The 26,802-nt window shown below is 42.1% G+C and overlaps 2 protein-coding genes across 3 annotated transcripts in view; one reads left to right on the forward strand and one right to left on the reverse strand.

Moving 5' to 3' along the window:
* The window catches only part of MCF2L2 (MCF.2 cell line derived transforming sequence-like 2), a 194,542-nt gene that overhangs the window by 107,864 nt on the left and 59,876 nt on the right, over positions 1 to 26,802 (forward strand). Inside the window, exon 14 of the mRNA XM_029214819.1 lies at positions 2,645 to 2,730. Within this exon, the coding sequence (XP_029070652.1) occupies positions 2,645 to 2,730 (86 nt within the window). The remainder of the gene's footprint in view (positions 1 to 2,644; positions 2,731 to 26,802) is intronic.
* Positions 7,861 to 20,414, reverse strand: B3GNT5 (UDP-GlcNAc:betaGal beta-1,3-N-acetylglucosaminyltransferase 5). Of its 2 annotated transcripts, none has more exons than XM_029214820.1 (2): positions 19,421 to 20,414; positions 7,861 to 9,538 (listed from the first exon to the last, which is right to left on the reverse strand). In XM_029214820.1, the coding sequence occupies exon 2, from the start codon at positions 9,240 to 9,242 to the stop codon at positions 8,097 to 8,099; it is 1,146 nt and encodes a 381-aa protein (XP_029070653.1). In that variant the 5' UTR covers positions 9,243 to 9,538; positions 19,421 to 20,414; the 3' UTR covers positions 7,861 to 8,096. The 2 variants fall into 2 exon arrangements, with proteins under 2 accessions (XP_029070653.1, XP_029070654.1); XM_029214821.1 differs by lacking the exon at positions 19,421 to 20,414 and adding an exon at positions 11,873 to 13,836.

A 26,802-nucleotide genomic window follows, 5' to 3' on the forward strand; every position in this document is an offset into this window, starting at 1 on the left:
CACTATACTAGGTTGTCAGGAAATAAGAGACTCTACGATCCACCATACTAACAATAGGTCAATAGAGTTGGAAAGAGCACAATTCATTTCACAAGCATAAGCAAGTTTTACAGTGAGAGGGAGTTTTGTTAGTAATGGTGGTTACTCTTTCTGACGGTATTGCATGTTGTGGATTCAAAGATGAATAAGGCTGGAGCTCAAAGTCCAGTGAGTGTTTCTGGCACAGTAACATCACAGAGGAGGAACTAGAAAGGGATGCAGTGTAACATTAACTGCTATAGTAATTAGTTCAACATTACATGAAAATGTGAATAAAGAGCTTTGGTAGTGTAGTGAAAATACCTAGTTTGGTTTGAATCCAGGGACTGGTATTTATTTCTGTATATTGACTGAAATGAAAAATATATTCTAATCTCTGGTCAAATATAGTTAAGAGAGGGAACTAAAAATTTAGATTCTTATTGAAATGATATCCTATTTTAAAAGAAAAAATATGAACCTGAATGTAAGATTGCTCATGTATTTTAGAGCTAAATTAACAAACTAGTATCCCAAATCCTCCTTTATTTGTTAGCCGGCTTTCTGAATATGATACCAGATTTGGGAAGACATCTATGAAAATATAGAAAATCCATGGTTTTCTTTCATACACTGAACACTTTTAAACTGCTGTCTCTGTGGTCTGCATTGTGGATAATAAAACAGCCTTACCTTGACTGCTCTCTGTTAATCCAGGGAGAGGACTCTCTTGCATTGTCTACAACTAACTCAGCAGCCTGTAACTCTCACCTGTTTTGCAAGGTTCTTCCTATCTGTTCATCTGAATCTGGGAAAAGCTCATCGTCCAACTTTTAGCTCTAATCTACAAGGAATCTTTATGTTTATTCATTAAATTTCCCTTAATAATACTTTTGCAAGAGGGCCCTTTCTAAATCTATACTCCCTTTTGTGAGAATGTAAAATAACTCATTTAAACAGAACCTAGCAAGCAGGAAGAATTCAAATGCTGGCTAATTATCTACTTGTTCATTATTGGTTAATACCCTTATAATACTCCCGTTGCTATCAATATGATATACAAATTCACTTCCCGGTTAAAATGATATTTTCTTGAAAGTAAATTGAGTGGGAGTCTTGTCTCTTTTTGAGAATTAAATGCTTAGTGTTATTCTTTTTTTTTTTTTTTTTTAATTTTTTGCCGCGTTGTCTGGCATGTTGGATCTTAGTTCCCTGACCAGGGATCAAACCCGCGCCCCCTGCATTGGAAGCGCAGAGTCTTAACCACTGGACTTCCAGGGAAGTCCGCCCAGTGTTCTGAAAAAGATCTGCAACCCTATGCGGCAGATAATGCTGTTACAGAAGGGGGTCCCCTTCCAGGGCCCAAGAGTGGGCTGTTGTCTAACACTCGGAAATGAATTGTCCAAGGAGACACACTTAACTGACAAAGGAAAAGACTTTATTAGTATGGACATATATACACTACCAAATGTAAAATAGATAGCTAGTGGGAAGCAGCCGCATAGCACAGGGAGATCAGCTTGGTGCTTTGTGACCACCTAGAGGGGTGGGATGGGGAGGGTGGGAGGGAGACACAAGAGGGAGGAGATATGGGGATATATGTATATGTATAGTTGATTCACTTTGTTATACAGCAGAAACTAACACACCATTGTAAAGCAATTATACTCCAATAAAGATGTTGAAAAAAAAAAAAAAAGACTTTATTGGGAAAGGGCACCTGGGCGGAGAGCAGTAGGGTAAGGGAACCCAGGAGAACTGCTCTGCCACACGGCTTGCAGTCTTAGGTTTTATGGTAATGGGGTTAGCTTTCCAGGTTGTCTCTGGCCAGTCATCTTGCTTGGCCCATATTTGGTCTGACCCAGGGTCTTTCCTGGTGGCACATGCATCTCTCAGCCAAGATGGGTCCCAGCATGAGGGTTTCTGGGAGGTTGGCAGGACAGAGTAGGGCTGGCGTCTCCTCCCTCCTTTTGGCCCCTCCCAGATTTCCCACACACACACACCCCCAAGGTCTCAGCGGTGGCACACAGTGGAGCAGGGCTTCCGACCACCAGCTGGCTTTAAGCCAGCACTGGTGACCACTGTGCACTGGCCTAAGAAGGCAGTGTGATTCAACGGACTTGTGATTACCAGCCTGAGAAAGTGGACCCTGGACTTATCTCCTCTCTGTCTAGCTCTCTCTCTGGGCTTGGGCAGGCCACAACTTCTCCAGACATTGATTTCTTACCCAGAAAAAAAAAACCCAAAAAAACAAAAAAAAAACATTGAATCAAATGATCCCTTTGCTGTCCCTTGTAGCAAACTCTGAATCATTTTTGTGAATCAGCAGGGAAGGGGGAAGAATACAATGTTAATAGTCCCTTCATTTAAGGAAAAAGGATACCTGCTTTTGTGAATGAGTTTTTGATGTTCCTGAAGGAAGCCTCAAGGGGAAACTGTAAAAGATCCACAGAGTGGTTGGGGATAACCCAGGAAAGAAAGAGAAAGATGAGAAACTGAATATGTTACTTATCTAGAAAATTAAAAACAACAACAAAACAAAGACATTTAGGAATAGAAAAATATAGGTAAGAGCCCTCCTTCCCCAAACAAATAGATGATCTTACCAAAATTTCTTTCACTTCAGAATGAAGAAATACTTGAAAGCAGTCATGATGGGGAGAACCCTGAGCCAGAGCAGCTTGACAGTTCCAAAAATCTCTCCCCCAGCAGGTAAGATTGCACATCTCTTTGTAGAAGTCATTTTAACCCTTTAGAGGGGTGGGGGTAATGGGGGAGGAGGGTAGGGTATGCTCTGTTTTAAATCTCATCACTTACCTTTCCTAGATAAAATCACATATTTATTCTTTATACTAACCTTCATTGTGTACAGGAGAACAAAACTCATGAATCTCATAAAAGCAACAAGCAAGAGCTGAAAATGGCATCTCATAAACCAGGCTTCCCAAGATACTCAGTTTTTAAAAACAGTGTATTATCAAGAAAATAGTAAATGAAAATCTATTGCTAATATTGATTGAATTATTGGTTTTAAAGCATTTAAAGGATATAGGTTCCCCATAAACACAGTTTATACAAATGTAATGCTATTTTTGGCCTACAGCAAGGTGTTTGCATGCATGTGAAGGCTCTGCAGATCAGAAAGCCTAAATTATGGCAGTTAAGACCAAAAGCATGAGAGGAAATTCATTTTTTAAAAAATTTTCCTTGTACTCAGAATCCCCATCATTACTTCTATTCTACCCTTTGTCACATTGTTTTACCCACACCATTTGACTTATTCATTTATGAGCTGCATTTATCCCAAGGGTCTATCATGTTTAGCTGTTAGCAGACCTCCAAAAAAATGCCTGTAGAATGAATGAACAAACATCTTTAGGAATTTTCCCCTTGATTAAAGCCAGTATTAGTTTAATTAGATTACTTCCTAGTCTTTCACTTTAAGGTGTACTCAAGGAAACATGTGGGCTCTTACTGGTTGAATATACCTTTGAGTTACAGTAAATGGCCCAATTCAGCATATCTGAAAGTGTATTTACTTGGGTTATGTCTGAAAAGCACCACCTGGCAATGTATTCTGTTGTTTTCCTTAAGTGACAGTATATCATTGGGGACTTTTCTATTACTACAACCATACTTACTTCTATAATTGTAATTTTATAATTCTTATAATGAATCCTTTATGTTAGTTGATGAATTATTGTATTAATTTACAGGAAATGATTAAATCATACTTCTAATGAGAAATGCAAATGGGAGAAGTTACAGCATTTAATGAAACAAAAATATCTAAGATTCTTGCAAAAGAACTTTGAGAAAAGGCAAAATTAGCCAGTGGATTAAGGAGACAGGAGAATCTATAAGACTACTGTTTTAGTTCTACCGCCAGCTTTGAATAAATACTACAAGATCACCATCTTTGCTGCAACAGTTTAATCTATATTCCCTTATTCATTTCTGATTTTATAGATTTGAGGTGTTTTTTTTTTTTTTTGCGGTACGCGGGCCTCTCACTGCTGTGGCCTCTCCCGTTGTGGAGCACAGACTCTGGACGCGCAGGCTCAGCGGCCATAGCTCACAGGCCCAGCCGCTCCGCGGCACGTAGGATCCCCCCGGGCCGGGGCACGAACCTGTGTCCCCTGCATCGGCAGGCAGACTCTCAACCACTGCGCCACCAGGGAAGCCCAGATTTGAGTTTTTATGTATAACTAATACAGATTTGTTGGGCTAGAGTTGATAGGTACAATATGCTTGGCACATAGTAAGCATTCAGATTTTGTTGAATAAATTATAAGCTTTTAAGTAGTGCAGGTAAAATGTTACACCACATAGTGTCCATTAAGGGTCCTGAATAATTAATCTCTTTTCATTTTTGGATGGCTTGCCAGAATAACATTACTTTATTATATTTGGGAAAAATAATGATTCTAAGCACTATGTGATAGCACTGTGCATAGTCCCTACCCTTCATAACTTATATTTTAACTAGGAAAAAACACATGAAATGATTCCTAGGTAGCACAATAAAATATTTGATTAAATATATATTTTAGAGGGAGGGGAGGAGATGCTTAATGGAGGAGCAAGGGTAGGGTTGTAAATCCAAGATTTCAACAGTTTCAGGAGAAACAGTGTTCCTAGCAAGGGAAACCAATTTATGCAAGGTAAGATCTCATGAATGAGATCTGTAATGGGTAATAGCGGCAGTGGGAAAAATAAAGCTACAGGGAATGAAGGAGGAAAAGAAGATTAGATAAGGCCTTGAAAACCAGGTAGAAGAGATTAGATTTGATGCTGGGGCAGTAAGGAGCCTTTGAGGTCTGGAGCAAAGGAACATCATAATGAAAGCTGCGACTGAGGCTAGTCCAACTGCAGAATGCAGTCACTGCAGGGAAAGCGGAGTCAAGGAGACACCTAACATTTCTCTCATTATTACAGAAGAATGAGTAACCCTGTCTGATTCTCACTGTAGCTATGGTATTCAATTAAAGTCCCCAAAATAGGTCAACTTAACTCTTCTGAGTCATCATCATTTTAGTCCCAACTACAAACACCCCAGCCATGCCTTGCAAGTAAAAGTTCTACTACAACCAAATAATTCAGATGCTTCCAAGTTTTAAAAAATATATAGATTGAATCACACCATGTACTATGCTAAGAATCAAGCCAGAATCAGGTGAAAAGCAGATGAGCACATACTATGTACAGATATACTGAAACACCAAACGCTGCAGAGCAGGCCTAAGAATATTCATAACATTAAGAGACTAGGGCTAAATGCGAATCAACTGTTGAATAGCTAATGATATCAAATAAGAGGAAAATATGACCTTTCAAATGGTGTCTTAAGGCACTATGGCTATAGATAGGTTCTTATTTCATCTTTTCCTGAACAATCTATTAGGAAAGAAGAATTCCCCCACCTAGACATTCCAGCATAAATCTTTCAACAAACAAAATAAGCATTTTAGATGGCTCCACAATGCAGAGGACACAATAATCCTCTATCATGGGCACAGCAGCAAGTCTGAACAGGAAATAGGATTACGATCATGTACTACAGACCTCTCTGACATTAAACAGAACTAGTTGATTATATAAACAAATGGTGTTCACACAGGAGTTTAAAAACCTTTGCGAAAATACACATCTGTTGACAATTTTCAAGTTGTTTATTGGAAATCATAGATTTATTTTTAAAAACCCTCTATTTTGCCATATAAGCAAAATTCAAATAATATAAATATTTAACATTTTGGTATAAAATTAATAATATGGAAAAAAGACGCAAACCAACCAAGAGGTAAAAAGTTTTTAGCAATAACACTGTGTATAACTGTCAATTGACCATCTAGGCTAAGAGTTTATTTTCCCTTTATTGATGATTTTTAAAAGACAGCCTTGCACTGGAGCACCAAAAAGTTTTTTCCTTCCTTTTTAAAAGGTTGGAATCCTTTATTTACAATTAATCTTCTCAGTACTTTAAATCTGATGAAGGAAGAGTCTAGCAATTTCCTTCTTATTAAAAAAAGGAAGTGCCTTCATATTTCCTTCATATTTAACTGTTTCATTCTATTTTAAGCAAAAATAAAAAGATGAACACAATTGAGGGGAGCTCTTTCACAAATAAATAACTGTTTCACAAAAGTATTGCTGTAAACAAGATCATTTTGATGGCCAGAGAGACACTGATGTTTTCAACCAATGGCAAATTTAAACAGTTACAAGTATAGATACACAGGGCATATATATGGCCAAAAGGCAAATGGTTATTAAAGAATCAACTAATAAGAATTAATTATAAACCTGCTTTGTCAAAATACGCTTTTGTTCTCTACAGTTTTTTAAATTGGTCAGAAAATTAAAACTGTAATGATCTAAAAACCCTGAACCTACTCTGAAAGTAACTAAAAACTAGAATGTTTTGACATGAGTTAAAAATTTTAAATTATCTGAGCAATCAATGTAAACAAGCTTCAATTTTCAAAATAGAAAAAAATTAACAAAAAAATTCTGTAAACATTGAGAAGCTACCTGCAACAAATTATACATATCATCATCCAGTTGTGTATACTGAGAATTCTTTTTTAGTTTTTTTGCATGTTTCAGACATCTTACTAAGTGATACATCTTAGTTTTCCCTAACAGGAGCCTCTGCAGACAAAGGGTTTATAATCAGTTCGATGGCTTTTGCTGAAGTCACTATTTTGGCTTTCATATAATCCCCCTAACAACAGACATCACCTAGTTCTTTCTGTAGCGAGGGGAGGTTGTTTGCATCATAGCCACATTTTTATCCTGCTCTGTAAAATAAATGTAACGCGCTATTGGATCTCAGCCACATCTCTTTGATTACAAGAAACCTACAAATGCTTTAAATCTCATTCTAGTGACTTTTCTATCACTTTCATTCTACTTTGAAGTTGGAAATATTTATAAGTTGAAGATAACCTCTGACAGTTGTTGTGATGAAAGAGTAGATTTTTTTAAAATACTACAGCTTCGATTTGATGTTTAATACTCTCAATTTTAAAAGCTGAACTCAGAACAAAGTACTGTGGTTTATAAGACCCTGTTGGAGAGGGGTAGGCTAATTTTAGTAATCAATACAATTTAGACACTAAAACTTTTATTTTATAAATTATGGAGAAAAGAGGCTTTTAATGTTCTATCTTTCCTTTTGAATTCTTCTTCATTATTATATTCCTCTATGTAAACTTACATTCAAATAGCTGCCTTAAAAACAGACCCATATTGAATATTTAAAAACCAGTTGAAAAATTCATTAAATTAAAATCAGCTTATTTGAATTAACAATGATTTCTCTCTAGAGAAGGACCCCGTGAGTAAGACACTGTCCATGTTTTGTGTCATTTTCTAATAATCAAAAAGAACCATAATAAAGTACTAGTTAGGGCAGAACTAATGACTTCTCAAATTTCACATTAAACTTTGAAAAAAGATATGAATATATTTAAAATGACTCCAACACTATCCAGGTAAAATAGCTACATGGATGTGACAGTAAGTGATTTGACAGTTTATAAAGAAATTGTGTACCTTTTCCTAAATCTCCTCTGAAGAAGAGGAAACTTTCTTTTACCAGATTCATGTACTTTCTTCTAGGCCAATCCTCTCCTGCCTCCACCAACTCCATCAAGTGCTCTTTAATCAAAATAAACTTGTATACCCGGTCTAACAATATATCCATTTCTTTGAAATGTTGTACTATACACTTACTTGGTATTTTCCAAAAGCAGTTATTCTAACACCTAGGCACCTTAATAACTTCTCTACACCTCTAATATACACGTGGTACTGTGAACTTGAAATTCCCTTTAGTTTTGTTTTCATAAACCTTGTCTAAATATAAATTCCTTGATATGAATTTAGGCAATGAAGTAGATAAGTTATATTGAAGGGCTTCTAGAATCAAAGAAACATTCTGATAGACAGGGCTTTCAAAATATTTCTTTGTTCTTCATATTCATTTCACTTATGGTATAGACAAACATTTAAAGGTTTTTTCATCCACGTCTGGCTCAGTGACAGTGAAAACATACAACATTCAAGTACTATTAGGCAAAGGCAGCCCTACACGGATACGTATCCACATAGGTCAGTTTGCAAAGGAGGACTATCTTAATTATTCTGCAGTATAATTGACCAAAGAAACCTTTTGAAATCATTTTTACTTTTGGGTCTGTGGCATCCTTCCAAAGGTCCTGAAGGTCTTCTACATGCCCATGAGATGTCATCATTTTTTCATAGATGCAGGGATGATAAGGAGTTTTACCTTCCCCGGAGAAAAACACATGGTATTGTGGTACTATCCCTATTTTATTGGCACAGAGGCCCATGAACACATCGTCTATGTAAAGACTAGAGTTAAGTGTCTGTGATGCCTCATAGACTTTGGCGGCTACATCACCAGAGATCACGTAGGCGGCTCCTGCAGTATAGTCAGGGTAAGCCGGCCACTGGTACATTTCATAGGAGACATAGTATTTGCTGCTTTTGTCTCTGACGGGAGGGGCACCACGATGAACACGACCAATCCAAAAGTCTTGAACACCCATTCGTTCTAAACTCTGAAGGTATTCAATAAGATTTGGCATGTGAATAAATATGTCATCGTCAGCAGTCATAAGGAATTTGGCATGTGGACAAAAGCTATTTGCCCAACTGAACTGCAGAAGAAATTTAAGAGTAAGATTGTAGAAAGAATCAGCAAAAGCTTGCTGAATTATATCATTGTACATCTGATCTTCCCAAACCAGTCTTCTCTGAAGTCTTTCTCTTGTCAGTGGGTCAGAAGGTGTTCCTAAGACAAACAGAGTTTTAATGTTGGCGTTAAGTTCAGAGCGAACATACTTCTCATTGCCCCATGTTTTCCTAATGGCAGAACGGCGATTGTAGTTTTCAGGAGCAGTCTTTACAAACAGTAAGAGCAGGACGTCTTGTGTTTGACACTTCTCCTCGTGGTTTATCAAGTACTGGTAGCGAGAAGCCCCATCCTCGCTGCGCTTAAGAGACAAGCTATCATTCACAAAGTCGTAGCTATTTATGAGGTATCTGTAAGAGTAGGACTTCATGTGGCTCACGATGTGGTTATCGATCGATATCCAGAAGAACATGAGGCTTAGTACAAAACAAGTGGCAAATAACTGAATAAATTGCCATTTTTTTACTCTCCTGCCACTAACAAACATTCTGACGTCCATTCAGGTCTGTTTTTATTCAGGGTCAGTTTTAAATGGGTGCTTCCTTCTTCAAGACCATAGGACTTTGTATTCTTTAGAACAGATGTGCATGTTGGTCATTAAAAATGTAAAAGGAGCTTCTTATTTCACAAAATATTTTAATACCATTTTTTTCGGAAAGGGGAGAAAACGGAACACACTGCAGAATGAGGACACTGGCACATCAGAATGCTCCCACTCTGACATCCTTCATTAAGTTCGGGATTGGCCTTACGCAGCTATTCTGTGTACTCCTTTTTGTGAAAGTTAAGTGCAACCTATTAGATTTAGGAAGAGAAAAAATGACAAGTGAATAGGTTACTGAGTTACCAAAAAGAAACAGACTACTCTTAATTCCTTAAAAACAATATGTAACCTGACTGATCTGGACAAAAGGTGATGGGGCAGCTGGTGTTGCGTGGAGGCATACAGCTGTTTATTTTTTCAGGGGAATCCAGGGAAAGGGAAAGAACCACTCTCTACCATCTTCTCATTCAGAATATAGAGACCCTTTTCTCTTGTCAACCTTAAAAAAAAAAAAAAAAAGCATCCAGTATGTCTATCATCTTATAAAGTTAAAATTTCTCAAATGGGTGTATCGATGAATCTATTGACTTGGAATATAGTCAGGATGACAGCAGCTATATAGTTCAGGGAACAATACTGAATGAAAAGGAAGTTCCTAATAGTAAAAATCCATTAAAGCTTGCCCCAGACAAGGCAGGAATAGGAGTAAGATTTTTTTTTTTTCAAATCAAGGTTCATAATCAAGGAGTTGAGATATGCTTCTCAAAAGCATAGTCCAAACTCTCTCTAACCAAAGTGACCTTTCTGTACAGTCATCTTCTTTCTGTACTTTTCCATTTGGAAACTCCACAGGCACCTCAAATTTAACATGTTCAAAACTGGGAAGCCACAGGATTATAACCAACAAGCACTGTCTTTGTAGTCAGGCAATTTGAACACCAGTGCTGGCTCAGCCACTTACTGTATATTGTACTTTATCATGCATCTAACCCAGAAATCTAAAAAATTCTAATAACACTGCTTAATTTGAAGTCTTAAATCGGAAGATTAAATGGGAACATACATAGAGGTATAGATAGAGGAAGGTAGATAGATAATAATTACCTGCACATGGGGGTACTCAAATGCCATTTCTACTGTCTTCTCCCCTAAAATCTGTTTCCATTTTTTCTTTGTGTCTGACTACACTTCATGTGTCTGTGCCAGAAATCTGAAAGTCCTCCTTTCCTTCCTCTTCTGTATCTAATTATTTAATCTGTGAATTGCTTCTTCTAAACCTCTCTTCACCCTTTCATGTCATCTTCACTTCTCAGCCAGACCAGTACAGCTGACTGAAAGATCTCTGGCCAACCCATCCTCCCCACAGAGTGACCTTTCTAAAACTCAGATCTAACCATGAGACTACCTGAGCTCTTGAAACCCCTTCAGATGCTCTCCACTAGTTGACAATACCAAATTATTGGCTGAAAGCTCAGACACCCTTGCTATTTCACACACACCAGCCTTTGCACCAGCAGTCCTGTGGCCTGTTAGCCCCACTCCCCTTGCTAAAGGAAGTCTACTAGTCCTAACTAAATTCTACAGGCATCCGCCTCTGGGAAGTCTGAATTGGGCCCCCTGCTCTTACCTGTACTGCCATAACACCTTTTTTTCTCTTTTTTTTCAAAAAAATGTTATTGGAGTATAGTTGATTTACAATGTTATGTTAGTTTCTGCTGTACAGCAATGAGTCAGTTATACATACACATATATCCACTCTTTTAGATTCTTTTCCCATATAGGCCATTACAGAGTATTGAGTAAGAGTTCCCTGTGCTATACAGAGGGTTCTTATTAGTTATGCATTTTATATATAGTAGTGTGCATATGTCAATCCCAATCTCCCAATTTATCCCTCCCCCCCCTTTCCCCCCTGCTAACCATAAGTTTGTTTTCTGCATCTGTGACTCCATTTCTGTTTTGTAAGTAAGTTCATTTGTACCATTTTGTTAGATTCCACATGTAAGTGATATTATATGATATTTGTCTTCCTTTGTCTGACTTACTTCACCAGGATGACAATCTCTAGGTCCGTCCATGTTGCTGCAAACGGCATTATTTCATCCTTTTTTATGGCTGAGTAATATTCCATTGTATATATGTACAACATCTCCTTTATCCACTCATCTATTGATGGACAGTTAGGTTGCTTCCATGTCCTTCCTGGCTATTGCAGCCACAACACCTTCTTACATCCATCTTCTTGTACTGAGATTTTTTACTTAACTGCCTCCGCCCAATTACACTGTGAACTCTGACCCAAGGCACGAGATAGATACCTTGTAGATACCCTACCTCAGCATCCATGTCAGTGCCTGATACCTAGTAGGTGTTCTCTGAACGCTGGTGCAAAGAACCATGCTGGGGGTGGAGCCACCTGTCACTCAAGCAGCTGGTCACTTGGGAAGAACTGGGGTCAGGATGCCCAGCCAGGTACCACCTCAGATGAGGCCCCTGCCACCACTGCCTGCCACGTGTCCTCCCTTTCCTCCTACCACTAGGAGACAGCACCACCCTTCCTCGAGGATTCTGTCCCCAGTGCTTACCACAGTTAAGATGCAACCTTTTGCCTGGAGAAGCAGGCTCTCCCCTCGGGCTTGACACATCAGTCTCCTGGGCTTTCAACAGACTGACAGGGAAAGGACAACGCAGATTCCAGGATGTCCAGGCTGGCGGAGTAGCTGAGCCCACATCACAAGCCCCGGGGCAAGGGCTTTGCTTTTGTGCCAAAAGACCTCATCTTCAAGTCCCCTACCCTTTGCCCCTGATAAAAAACCAGTTGCACATACTGAGAGCACCAGGCAGTACCGGCCTAACCTGGGCTGTGGGAATTCCTTCTTGACTTCAGGCCTTTCACATCCCCCCAGGATTACTCCACATGAGGGTGATAACTGCAAAAGCCAAGCATGCGAAAAGTCCAAGGAGGACAGGAGATTAGAACCGAGCCTCAGTGAGACTTTGTCTAGAGATAATCAGCACAGGCATCTTATCCCCAAGGGTAGAGATTTTAAACTGCTAGCACCACTTAGGAAGCCACAAACAGCTTTAAAAAAAAAAAAAAAAAGAAAGAAAAGAAAAAGGAAGAACAGAATAGAGAATGGAAGAGTGCATTGAAAGTAGTAAGTGTAAGTATTGTTTTGTGAAACTTTAAGTGTTGTGTGTATATACCTTTAGGGTTGTAAAGTAAAATGCATTTTTATTGTGCTTTACTGTCAAAAAAGGTGAGGTATACTATTCTAAGGGCCAGATCAACGTTGGTAATTTCCCCCTTAGTTTGGCTGGTCATGGTGGACCGAACGCTGTAGGGTAGGGTGAAGGACAGCAGGAAGCATCCATTTCTGATGACGGCATCTGCCCACACTTTGCACAATCACTTTCACTGGCTTGGGGGGAGTGGGGCACTTCCTCTCCGTCTTAACAGTGCTCACTTAGATAAGGTCCATCTCTGAAGGCCAAAACCCCCTTCTACTTCTTCCACGATACATACTGAAGGAACTGGAGGCTTAATGCGAAGTAACAGGGAATCCCTAACAGCAGATTTTAAGACAGCATAAGTGTTTAAGAATTCTAAGAAAATTCTCAATTGAAACTAATCTGCTGTTTCTATTCCAAGAGATTCTGGGAAGGAAACAAAGAGGAGAGTAACCCTTGGAACCACAGGCAAAACTAGCTTCCCATTTCTGAGCAGCTGCACTCAGTAGTATGTTCCAAGGGCAGCTTGCTTTGCACCTATTCACAGTTGTTTACAACCCGGAGCTTCTTGCTAGACAATCAGCCCACCAGCCCAACTCCGCCAGCACCCACTCGCACACTGCGCTCACAGAGGCCCTAATCTCTCTCCCATGAATGGGGTCTATTACTCACCCGGGTGGAATGTTGCTGCTAACATTGCTACTACAGCCAAGCAGCCAGCCCATAACATTGGTTTTGTCCCCTCCCTACCCCACCATGTATGTATTTACCTCATTTTCCTACATTTCTTCAATTGTTCCCAGTTGGCCTCTAAGAGTCACAACTGTTTTCTTAAAAATGAAAAAGAACTTGTCACAAAGCCAACAACCCATGCTACTTCTTTAGGCTCAGCACAGTGTGTGAAGTTCTAAGACACGGTTTCTCCACCCGCAGCTGCTTGAATTGTTGGAGCCACTGTTTACGTCAGTCATAACCAAGTCTCCCTGATAGTGTTGATGTGATGAGGGGAAGACCTAGGAATGGTAAACGGCTCTTTTAGAGGACCCAGCTTCTCTTATAGCAAAAGAACACCCCAACTCCTCCAAAGTGAACTTAGTCACTAGCCCGGACTTTTCCAACCAAAAGCAAAAACACCTCCATGGTCTAAATTCATTTGTTACAACTAAATAACATTGCCCCAGCCCTGGCTTTGCTGATGGAGACCACACACAGGCAATCAAGGCCCACCCTCTGGTTCACACAGCCATAAAGCTTCTCTAAAGCACATCCTCTAGCTTCTGTATTCAAAGTGCTGGGTTGGGGGCTATAGAGAAGCCCACAGGCCTCCCTGACCTGGAGAAAGAAAATGCTAGTCCTAACAGGAAACAAAGCGATCCCAATAATGATTGTGAACTCAGCAACCATCCACAACAGAATGCTGTGGGTGCAGCTTCCTTTGTGCCTGCAGTGCGGCTGGGTGACCAATCAACAGGTTGGAACCAAGGCTACCCGGTTTGGGGCCAGATTTATTGTATAACCTCGGGCACCCCTCACTGCACTCTGCTGTGGTGACTTAATCTGCAAGCTGGGGGCAAAGGATCAAAGTATTGTTACGGAGGGGATATAAAAATTACAGAGGACTTCAGAGCCTGCTGAGAGAACAGGACGAAGAGCTGGTTAGAGGAAAATATGCAAATATTTGGAATATAACTTGGGTTTGCTTCTATCTGGATTGAGAAGGAACAGATATTCTTAGTATTCTCTTTCCTGATAGAAGTAGTCAGAAGAATAAGAACAGAAGTTGAGTAGGAACATCAGAAAAGAAGGTAGCAGACCCCACCCCAAATACTTTTCAGTCTGGGAGCTGTGCCCCTCAGCCACTCAAGAATATTTCTTCACAAGAGAGCTCTTTAAACTTCTCTGATTAAAAAGAACAAAAACAGGGCTTCCTGGTGGCGCGGTGGTTGGGAGTCCGTCTGCCGATGCAGGGGACGCGGGTTCGTGCCCCGGTCCGGGAGGATCCCACGTGCCGCGGAGTGGCTGGGCCCGTGAGCCATGGCCGCTGAGCCTGCGCGTCCAGAGCCTGCGCGTCCAGAGCCTGTGCTCCGCGGCGGGAGAGGCCACAGTGGTGAGAGGCCCGCGCACCGCAAAAAAAAAAAAGAACAAAAACAAAAATAATTAGTGCATCTAGAGGCACTAATGAACCCTGATTTTTTTCTACTTCACTCCTGCTGTCAACCCATTTCTTTGTTGAGTCTACTTTTGTGATCCTAAAATATTACGCAAAATCTGCTGTAAATTTTGACATTTTAATCAAGATGATGAGGTCGGCATTTTAAGTTCAAGTTAAACAACCTCAGTGTCCAGTGTTTCAATTAATCCTATAAGTGTGTGAGTATTTGCTATGGAAACATCCCAGGCACAGTGGGAGTCATGAAGTCGTATTTTCTGGCCTCTGCTCTGAAAGCACCTATAATCTAGTTGAGACAAGACTCATGGTGCCCATGTGAAAACACAGTTCCCCCAGACAGCAACAGGGATGTCACAGTAAGGTACAGACAGTGTGTTGGCACTAATCTGGGTCATACCAACTCCAGGAGTGTCCCCAGGAGTAGAGATCAGTGACAGTTGGATCAGAAGGGCCTGAGGATGAACAGGATTTAGGTGGCTGCAGAAGGACAAGCAGTCTGTTTCAGGCAAGAAAGGAAAGAAACAAAATAGGGCAAATCCTTGAGAAACAGGCATGTGTTTGAAAGCAGGAGGTTGGGGTGTACTTATGGAGAACCTTGAAAATAAGGCAGAGAAGCCAGTGAGTGCCCAGGGCAGCAAGTCCCAGAAGTTTCCCTTTTTGTTTTTAGTGATAACTCCCTTGTCAATATTTATTAAACTTTATGCAAAAATCTGGCAGTGGTACGCAGGATGGATGCAGGATGCCTGGAGATCGGACACTGGTTATATCAGGGCCTCGTACTGAAGCAGAATGAGGAAAGGAGGGTCTAGTCTAGGATGGTAGAAGTGGGGAGGGAAGGAAGGAATAAAGAAGACCCTCTCAAGAAAAACAAAACCCCAGTGGTACGTGATGAGTGACAAGGAAAGGAGTAAAGGAGAGGAGAGAAACCTAGTTTCAAGCATTCCTGACAAAAGAGGGAACACTGACTGTCTCCTGAGTTAGGAGTGAGGAGGGGACATGTTTGGCTTTAGGCTGCACTGACTGAGATGTTGGAGAGACAGCAGGTAGAGAAGTCCAGTAGGTAATCTGAGCCTGGAGGCAGACAGGACTGAAGGTCCGGTGGGCACCCTGCATGTAAAGACGATGGAGGCTATGAACATGGGTGAGCTCTCCAGCGGGGGAGCTGAGCAGAGGCCTGGAACAGTAAACTCTGGGGAAGGAGAAGGGGGAGGAGTAAGAAAAAACAGGAGCTAGCTTAAAGGGCTGGTGCGTCAGAAAATTAAGATGGGGTAACAAAGAAAATGAAGATGGAGACAGTCGGAAGGCAGGACGTAAAGGCTAGTCCTGGCGCTCGAGTGGGAAGACAGACGTGGAGCAAACAGTGAGAGCTGTGCTGGGAGCGCAGGGGGCTCTCAAGGTGGGGTTGGGTGGAGTTAGGGAAGGCATCTTCCAGGAGGACAAGCGGCACTGAATCTAGACCTGAAGGCTGAGTAATGTTAACTAGAGAAACCAGTGGGTTTGAATTCAAAAATGCATATATTTTTGTGTCTACTCCTTTGTTTCTTGACCACCGTTTCTGGCCATCATTGTGATATATGAACAACGTCCAATCTTGGGGAAACTACATTTCTACGTCTTACCCAGTAGACGTACAACACTCGGAAGCCTAAGGAACCCTTGTTTTATGGTGTAGGTGCCATTTTGTTCACGTTACTTCCCACACACTCAAGACAACTTACCAGCAAGAAAGTCATTTATGTGGCTTCACTTAGAACTGCATTTCTTCTGAAATTTCAAATTCCAGTCCACTCCCTCTTCAGCCACAACCTCTAAATATTCATCTGGAAACCTCTGCGCCCCCCGCCTGCCCCCTAACACCCCGGGTCCAGCCAGCCATCTCCTGACCTTTCTTCTACCTGCCTCCCTGTCTCAGATGCAGGATCACCTGGCACCTTTGCCCTCCTCTCCCTGATTCCTGGCCTTCCACCCCAGCAACCCCAGACCTTGGGTCATTCCTGTCTTCTCTACAACACCTGCGGGCTGCTGGAGAAACATAACGCACCAGGCAGACAGCACCACCACAAGTGGCGATATCCAGCTGTGGGCAGAGTACTCAAGGCTGTGTGGCCGTCCTCCACTTGTCCTGGACCTTCTCCCTCTCCCAGCCTCTTCACCAGCCATGCTACATCATTCCCCCTCTCCCAAGGCCTGTCCTCCTCCTCTTAGCTGATGACTTCCCCTCCTGCCTCATAGAGAAAGGAAAAGACATCACACACATTCTCATCTCATCCCACATGTGCTTCCTCTCCGGGAATTCCCCAGGCTGGCCAGCCGTCTCCGTTCCCTCTGTAAAGCACACTGACCACTGTCAGGGGAGGGCAAGGGAGAGGCAAGTGAGGCAGTCGTTTGGGGCACAAAATATTAAAGTGATAAAAGTATGACTGACTACAGACTAATGATGCTCCTCCAGTAAGTCACAGATTTTTTTTAAAAGCCTCAATACTTGATACTTTTATGCTTAAGCTTTCATGACTTAAAGTCCCATGTGAGACACAATTTTTGGTTCCTTTCCAGGCATAACTCAAAGGAAAGGAAGATAACATTTTGTCTCCCATCTTTATGTTGCATTTTGTTCTACATTCCAAGTATTTTTTTTGCTGGCTTGTTCTGATCATCTATTCCCTATTAAATATAGCTAGAATCAATCCTCAGGAGCCAAACTGCCATGTTAAAGAAATCAGGAATAAAAAGCCCTGAATTTACTGGAAAGGCTATAATTTGATCTTCATAGATTTTTTTCTTAGTAAATTAGTTGTAGTAATTGGTGCTGAGAAACACAACTGGTTACTGTTTAGCACTATTTCCCCTTCTATTTGCTCAAGAAGGAAGGAAGCAACCTGAAATGTGAATTTACAGCTCACATTTTAAGTGGGAAAAATTAGATATTCTCTCAATTATATTTTATTCTTTAATCAAATTTCCAATATAAGGCTGTAAAAAAGGACAAATTCCACTCAACAGCTGTCTTTAGGTGTTTTATGGCTGTGACTAGCTATGAAACTTTAGCTCAAGCCATGGGCAAAGATTACAAGCCATTTGGAATTGTTATCCCTCCACAAAGAATACATTTTTAGAGTTAGTTCTTGATCCAGTGTTAGTCCAAAGACTTTAAATTTCAACTCTGCAAGCATGGATATGGGACAGTGGGAAAAGCTGGTTATAAAATGTATTGCTCCCCACTTATGTAAACTAAGTTATATGTTTCTTTATAAGTTAAACATGGGTGTCGATTTCTGTTTGCTGGTTATAGGAAAAATAAAGACAGGGAAATACAAAATGACCAAACAAGTAAAGACAGGCTCTAAGTAAAGATAAGCACTAAGGAAACTGGTGACAGAGGGATTATAGAATATATTATATTTCAGAGGAATTATATTAAAAGTTGCTGAAATTTCCCAGTAACCAGTTTGATTATACAGAATTTGAAACAAACAAAAATGCTGAAATATAAAGAGGGTCTCAGAAAGGTCAAGCACTTGCTTTTCTAAGCTTGGCCTTCTGTATTCATTCTTGAGGCATATTTGTTTGGGTTGACAGGGCTGCTTGCTCTTTAAATACAATTCTTAACAGTTTTGTTCTTGCCTACTTAAGGAATAAACTTCTCCTTATGCCCAGTCTAGCAACAGTTACTAACTTGGTGTGTTTACTGTGCACCAGGCTCTGTTCAGAATGCTTTACATATATAGAAACTCTTTAAGTCTCACAACAACCTATAAGGGAGAAATTATCTCCCCATTTTGCAGAAGAAGAAACTGAGGCACCGAGACATGGGATTAACCATGTAACCTCCATAGATTGCAGACCCTGTGGCAGCTCAGAAGCACCTGATCAGTTACAGCCCTGTCCCTGAGCTCCTCACCTGCCTTTTCTGGCACTGGCACAGCTGCTCTTCCTGGAGCTCCCAGAAGGATGGGAGGACAGGGAAGCAGGTAGGACAGAACCAAGAGAAGCAACCCAAGGCAAAAGATTTGCTTCACTCTCTGAAGTTTGGAGTCATCTATGTTTTGCTACCACCTGCACTTCGCCAGAACTTGTTCTTATTTTCTTTGTAACATACCCTTTTCCTAACCTTCCATCTCAAGTTTCCCTCCTTCCTTTTCTTGATCTCAGTAGCACTAGACAATGGGCAAAAGTGACCCTGTAAGTCTGGGTCCTTTGGGTACATACAGTCTTTCCTGCACAAGGAAGATTGGGGAATTTAAGGGTGGAGATTCAAAGTGGTAGGAGGGGGTAAAGAAAAAAGAAGGAGGGAAGGAGAAGAGAGTAAAACGTATAGGACTCAGAGAGGATGTTTTAAGCAAGTATTCAATGAATAAGTATTGGATGAGATAAAAGGAGAGGAGTCGTACACAGCTGAGGTCAAATTATGATATGAAAAATAGTGATTTCAAAATAGGGTGACAATATAACCTGGTATGAACCTGTTATATAAGCTATGCACATTAGCTTGTTGTCCAATGACAGTTCAAATGTCCCATTCTGGACACATTTGATTGTGGGTTCAGAGTATAAAAAATGAAGGTCTAAAACATAAGAGATATTTATAACACATTTCTGTCTCAGCTGATCAACATTTATTATAAGTTAACTACCATTTAAGCACCTGCCCTATCCCAGGCATTATGCTGCACAGCCCTGAAAGTAGGTAATACCTACATTTAATTCATTCAACAAATATTAATTTATCACGTACTGTGTAGTAGTCCACAGACAGGATGCTGAGAGGGCTTCAGAGATGTTTCCAGTGTAGATCCCCTAACAGAGTAAGAAAATGTTCCGGTGCAACCTTGAATCTGGACCTGATGGGGTCAAGAGAGTAGAAGAATCAAGAGTTTTAGAATGTGAACAAAAGTAATTTATATTCTGCTGCATCCATTTACTAATCACATGAGCTTGATTTGTCTCTAAACCTTGTACCAACAGTGTTTTCTGAGGATCATTTGAGAAGATTTATTGACAGAATGTGGTCCAGATCAGGGGTTTGATGTATGCTAATTTCCTTTCTCTAGAAATTGTTGATGCATCTTTACCATGATGGTTTAGTTAACAGATGGCCGATATTCTTTATGGGTTATTTTCCTTTCAAAGTGATGAGCTATACTCTTAATATTCTTCTCAAAAATATTTATTAAATACGAGTTTTTTGAAATACTGATCTGATTGCTAAGGGCCACTAATACATCTCAAATACTGTTGTGACTGAGAACAGAGGTATCGTTCCTAATTGACTGAACATGGTCTTCCATTATGCTTTACAGGAAAGAACAATATTGTTCCCACAAGCACTTAAAAATACATTTCAAATGACACAGCCAAAAGTAAGGCCCTGTAAATTACGGAGAGGGAAACCTGAGTGGAGTCATCTTTTTAACTTACTTTGCTTAGAGCACAACCAAAACGTTGTCAAAAGAGTTGTAGAAAAGGAATAAAAGAGACAAAATAATGAAATTTCAGGGAATCTTAGGCTGGGTAATAGTGCTCTGAACTTGGAATTTAGGGGGCTTATTGCCTGCAGACTTGGTAGAACATTCCTTTCTGTTAGAAAAAAAAAACAAAACTGGCTTCTAGTGTTAAAACGTTCACTATGGAAGATAAATAAGTTACTGGTCAAAGCCAGCCTCTGAATTTCTAGCATTAAAATGCAAAAACAAATCACTTTTGTTTATTCAAAGTTTACATCTCACCTGATCAAGTTGCTTATCTTTAAATATGAATTCTTATATCTCTTTTATATATGCAAACTGTAAGAAAAATATTCTAGATTTACACTGTTCTGGCTAAATCTTTGCTGGCAGAGATTCTATATCTAATAGCAGGGCTCTTGTAATAATTTGCTGTTCCTCCATTTCTGGAACATAGATACAATGTATACATCTCCTCACAAGATTATTCCACAATGGAATAAAATAATGGCTATGGAAATATTCCCAAAAAGGTATAATGTGCCATAAAATGCAAAGCTAAGATTTATTCAGTTGAGTATATATAACATTCCAAAAAGACAGGATACATTTTGTTACTTTGAGAAGAAATCATTTCCTTCTGAATTTTTCCCAGTTTCTTTCTACCACATCCCATGTTCGGTTATGTAGACTCTAGTGCAGTTGGTCCTCAGAAAGAACTCTACCTTGACTATTTGAAAGTCACCGAGTACAATGATTCTAGCCAAAGTGACCCATTTTAAAAGATGACCCATTTCAAAACCCATGAGTTATTATTCAAGCTGTTCTATATTTGAGAATTTGAAAGTTATTTCCTTTTCTTACAATCTCATTTGAATCAGTCTTTTATAAAAGGGAAATTTGATCTCTATTTTAATGAAATATAATGTGACATTTTTCCTTGCTAAAGCCTGCACTTTATGTTGAAAACTCTTCTCCACCTTCTGATGGTTTGTGTTTGTGCATGGGTGTGTGTATGTGTGTGTGGTCAAAGCATGTGTGTGCAATATCATCTATGCGTCCTAAACATCCCTCATTTCTCACTTCCTCAGAAACAGCCTCTCTGAGCTTCAGCTTGAACTCTCCCTGTCACAACACTCATTCCCATCTTCAGGTGTCACGGTGAGCACCTGGAGGGCTGAGATTAGTCAGACTGAGTCACCCTCTTCCTCAGAGGGTGCTCAGTAAACACTCAAGGAGAGTGTTTCCCAGTGGGAGAGGGGATGGGAGAGAGAGAAGGAAAGGGAAAGGGGAGAATCATTTTAAGTATTTAATGGAAACATTTCAGGTATTGAATTTATCTTCTTTAAAAAAAAGAGATGACTCCAAAAAGCAGCTCCCCCCTCTCCCCCACCCTGTCACAGGATATAAAATCTACCATAAGTTTCTTTTGAGAAAGTTAAAACCTCAGGTGCTAATCACCAATCCCCCTTTCAGAAAGTTCAGGATGGGATCTTTTCAGCGCCACCACTGAATAAAACTACCTTCAATCATCCTTTTCTGGGTCAGTTTCAGCTTCTCACACCCTTCTCCCTTCCCCCATAGGGACCAGGCAAAGTTTCCCAAAATAAAGGCACAGAGGAACAAATCCAGTTCTAATGGATGTACTTGCATCAGAGAATTACCCTAAATATTAGCTCCAAGCCACCACCAGCCACGGAGCGATTACAACTTTGGTGTCCCTTTAACATGACCCATAAACTATGAAAACCAACACTGGGAAAGAAAAATATAAGGTGTGTAGTCAGAGTCGGATGAAAAGTTCCTACTCTGGACCTACGTAAGTGGTATCTGAGTAAGCAATTGACTCTGTCACTTCAGGATGCAAAATAAAATTCAGCAGAGTCAAAGGAAAGCGCGGCAAAGACCTCCCCACTTAGAAAGAGGTCTCTTTTTCCAGTTTCCCCGCCTGCCTACTTCCTTGTCTCCATTTCCCCAGCCAGTAACTCACCGAAAGCTTCCCTAGTCTGGCGGTTTCCCAACTCCCAACACGACACAGGATTTCTACCCGAATTCACCCCTGCAGCCTAGGTGTGGCTGCAAGGTTGGGGGCCACCAGCCGGAACGGAGGCCCGCAGGGCTCGGTGTTCTCCTCCCGGCTCCGGCCGGTTTCGGCATCGCGGCGAAGCGGCCGCCTCGCGCGAGCTCCGAGGAAAGGGGACCCCGCCCGGCCCCGGGACACTTCACCCCGCCGGAGCTCCGGGCCCCCCAGCCTACCTGCTGCACTTGGGCGGAGGCTCTGCCCAGGGTCACGGTCGCCAAACGCCCGCCCGCAGGCCCGAGCAAACAAAGGCGCTTCGGAGAGGGAACGCGCCTCCTTCCCCACCGCGCTCTCTGGCTGCGGGCAGCCCTGACCCGCGGCGGGTAGGGCGGCCCCAGCTTCCCGACGCCGGGCCGGGCGCGCTCCGGACCAGTGTCTGCTTCAGCCGTGCCTCCCCGGCCCCAGCGCGCATTCCAACCTGAGCCACCGTGCGAACGCGCGTGCCTTCACCTCCTCGCGACTCTCTTCCCCTCTCGGCCCTGGAGACCTCGCCGAGGAGGCGGAACAGACTCCGAGTCTCCGGTCCTGCAGCCCGGGAATTGCTCCTGCGGAGAGGCGCGGCGCGGCAAGGCGGCCAGGCCGGGCAGGGGCGGGGCGGAGGCCGGGCGGTCCGGAGCCCTCCGCTGCGGACCGAGGGAGTCAGTCTCCCCTCACAAAGAACAAACCAGGCGGGGAGTTGAGATTTATCCCCGCCGAGCGGGCTAGAACTTACCACATTTAGTGATCCGGAAGAGAAGACTACATTTCCACCCACCAGGGGCCTGGGCCCCTGCTAGGATGCGGTGGGATGCAGAGCATTTTTTAAAATGGTACGATTGATCACGTATATTAATTCCATATGAAACAACTGGTCTCCGTACAGTTTGCATTAGGAGGTAGAATTTGTTAGGCGATCCATTCGTTCAGAACATGCAAAGGTTTACTCATCTGCGGGAGATAAGTTTTGACTGAGTTGCAGTTCTCTGAGCACCTTATTTTCCTTTTCAGAGCAAGAGGGCTAAGGGCAGGCTAGACTTTAAAAGATCTCTTGTCACACCACTTACGCCTCGAGCTTCTGGGGGCCTCAGTGACAAAAGAAGGAAACTCTAATCTGCAGCATACAGCTTCGCGACAGCGGTTCGTTTTAAGAATGCAGTGGGACGGTGGGGAGAGACTCACCCCGCCCCACCTTCAATCCCAACTTAATTTCAAAGAGAGCTTAAAGCAAAACTCACCAAGTTCAAGACCAGCTCCTCAAACTCCCAAATCGCAGGTCGGCTCTCCTCCTGGCAGCGAAGCTAAAGTCATGGGGGTCTCCGGAACAAAACTTGCCCGTTTAAAATCTTGGTCAGGGGCTGGGCAGCCGGCTCTCGGCTGGGCTCGCCTCCCCGGAGGGGAGCGGGCTGCAGAGGGCAGATTGCGGGGGACCCAATCAGGGGCTCCCAGCGGAGGGCGGGGGCGCGGCCAGCGCGCCGCGTTTCCTGCCCCTCTTGGCGTCACTGACGAAGCCCAGTCTGGCCTGACCTTTGACGCCACCCCTGCGTGTTGGGGAAGGTGATGGGTCCCGCTTGAGTCTATTCCTGTCGGTGCATGGCAACTCCAGGAAATGCTTCTCCACACCTCTTTAGTTATTTGAGATCATTTAGTCAGATCATCAACTGTGAGCTAGGACCCGCATGAATGTCCTCTTTGAGGTGTTTTCCCCATTCAAAATACTTAATACATGTAATAGACAAAATCAGGAGAAGATAAATTTCCACTGAGTGGAAGAGATTATAAATAAATCCTTTATGGGTTTAGTTTTTTGTTCTCCAAATATTGTTCTAGCATCCTCCTCATAGAACAAATATTATCATTTAACAGAGGTGATATTTTGAACGACTTTGTATATATTTGAGAACATGAAAGAAAAGATTAACCCATTACTTCAGTAAAATAAAAGTTTTGGATTTGTTATTGTAAAAGGAATGGTAGGTAATGACTTAAAAGTAGATTACTGAGTCAGTTTGAAACTGTAAATACAACATTGTACATGTTATTTCTAACTAGATTTTTAAGAGGTTTTGTTATTGGTTTTTTTTTTTTTTTTTACGGTACGCGGACCTCTCACTGTTTTGGTCTCTCCCATTGCGGAGCACAGGCTCCGGACGCGCAGGGTCAGCGGCCATGGCTCACGGGCCCAGCCTCTCCGCGGCATGTGGGATCTTCCCGGACTGGGGCACGAACCCGTGTCCCCTGCATCGGCAGGCGGACTCTCAACCACTGCACCACCAGGGAAGCCCCTTAAAAGGTTTTGTAATTGCTTTCTTTAAGCTCCTTAGCATATTTTCAACCATGCAGTTATTTTCTTTCATATATTACCTGTAGAGAGCATGGCTCAGTACTGGTATTATCAACTCAGACCACGTGGCATGTCAGACCACAGATAGAAATATTTAGGTAATGTGATTTGTAAGGGAATCACTGACAGTGACCCATAAATAAGCTAATTTATTGTTAGTGCAGTGCAACTCCCTTTACCTATGCAAAATAAAACCCTGTTGGTAAGTAAACCCACAGACATTCCCCCTCCCCCCAGGTATCATGTGTATGTTGTATTTATGTACAAATGTTCAATTGCCATTATATTCCTGTCGCGTCATCTGGAACTAAGCCCACATAGGTGCAGGTGTCAGCATGTGTGTATTCCGCATGCTCGAACACATAGGACTGTACCCACAAAAAATACAAACTGAACCAAACATTGATAAATACATATAAAAATCACATATTTACATCAGCCTGTATGGAGATAGACAAGCCAGACAGAGAAATGCTTCAAAAGTAAGTCAGGAGATTGGTGAGAGGATGTGGGGCTTTTGGTGGGAGGAGGGGAAAGGGTGTGGGTGAGAGATGGGGTGGTCCAGAATGCCTGCCCAGGTGCCCACACATGAACATATATGCACAGGGACGGCATCTTTGCCCATCTGGGAGAATGATTTCCTACAGCAGGCTGGCTTCCCATCCCACCCCAGAAGGAGAGGAAGAGGATGATAGATTGGATAGTATATAACAAAGTACTCAGTTTGTTTTGTTGGGAGGGAGTGCTTGAAATTAGTTGGCGATAAAATTAACTGATAGTAGTGAAGCTGATTTGACCATCAGAGAAGGAAGACCTTCCTTCGCCTTGCCCTCAGTGTCCACAGTAGCTGCTTGTGAACAGAGACCACTACAAAATTTATAAATGACTTTCAATCTCACCATCAGGACTTTGCTTCACAGAGCACTAGAGAATTTAGGAAAGTGGTGGCAAAAAGAAAGCTGTAGCATCAAGATGGTAAACTTGAAAACTGAGAGGAATTGCAATTTGCATGTTAAATTTAGAAGGGAGAAGGTAAGGTGGAGAGAGAGCAGAGGGAGAAGCAGATATAGGAGAGAGGACCAGAGAGTAGAGCATGTATTATTAGTTTTGGGGAAAAGAAGACTGAAAAGAGAACCTGGGAGATGGTGGGAACAAAAGAGACCCAAAGAGAGAAGTGTTAGTGAAGTCATGAAAGGAGAAACAGGTTTGATAACTGCTACTTAATACCTAACACAGTTGAAGCATATCAACATAGTGCCATGCTTGACTTGTTAGCTTAAGTTGTGCTTTCTGTAGAAGGTAGGAGGTTTCCTCACAGACCCTGTACAGGCCCTGTCCCATGAATTCAGACACACCACAGGCTGTGTGTTCTGAAACCAGTGAGCATCTATGCAAGGCCTGGGCAGCTAGAGAGGTGGGGTGGAATCCTGACTTAGTTCCTGCTGGCCACAAGATCGGGGCAAGCGACCCAACTTCTCTGTGCCCCATGGTAATTCCCGACTGGAAGGGTGCAGTGAGGGCTGACTACAGAGCAGTAACATGTGTGAAGTGCTGAGCACGGCGCCTCACGGACTGGGTGGACAGCTGTCATCCTCATGCCACTGTGGGCTACAGAAAGCTCTCGCTTGGTGAGCTGGTCTTCATGCTATATCCCATCATCATCATTGCTATAAAAGGACCTGCTGTGTTTCACATCTTTAGAGATACATTTTCTGTTAATACAGCATCAGCAGTTAAAACAATGCAACAACTCCTTGGCTGTCTCCTCTTCCTCCTTTACTGCCCACCAGCCCCTCCTACCCCCACATGTATCCTTCTGGGTATTCTTTTCTCACCACACTTACTGCTTGGTGATCTCATCCATTGCCTTTAATCCATGATTTATATTTCTAGTCTAGATTCTGAGCTCCAAACTTGAGTGTCTTCACTTAAGTGTCACATCAGTCTTAAGCTTAGCAGGTCTAAAATGGAATATTCAAATACATTTTTGTGAAATGGTGAATGGATGGGTGTTGGATGACCCCCAAGGGCCAGAATCCTCCTTCTTCTCGCCAGTGGACCCAGCCCAGGGTGTTTGTTACGTGTCAATAACGGTCAGTGGCATTATGTCACTGTATAAATATCTGTGGATCTGTTTTCCCTACTCTTTTGAGAGTCCTCAGACCTCTTGAGGATGGAGATCACATCCTACTCATCTCCAGTTCCCTTGAAGAAGCCTCCCACAATGCCTTGCACGGAGTGAATATGTATTAATGGCTGGTTGAATTGAATTT

The sequence above is a fragment of the Monodon monoceros genome, unplaced genomic scaffold, assembly GCF_005190385.1.
Source record: "Monodon monoceros isolate NGI ecotype Baffin Bay Population unplaced genomic scaffold, NGI_Narwhal_1 Super_Scaffold_11, whole genome shotgun sequence".
Classification (NCBI taxonomy): domain Eukaryota; kingdom Metazoa; phylum Chordata; class Mammalia; order Artiodactyla; family Monodontidae; genus Monodon; species Monodon monoceros.

Coding starts and splice junctions, on each gene's coding strand:
- B3GNT5 (XM_029214820.1), bottom strand. CDS start 9,242: ATGGACGTCAGAATGTTTGTTAGTGGCAGGAGAGTAAAAAAATGGCAA.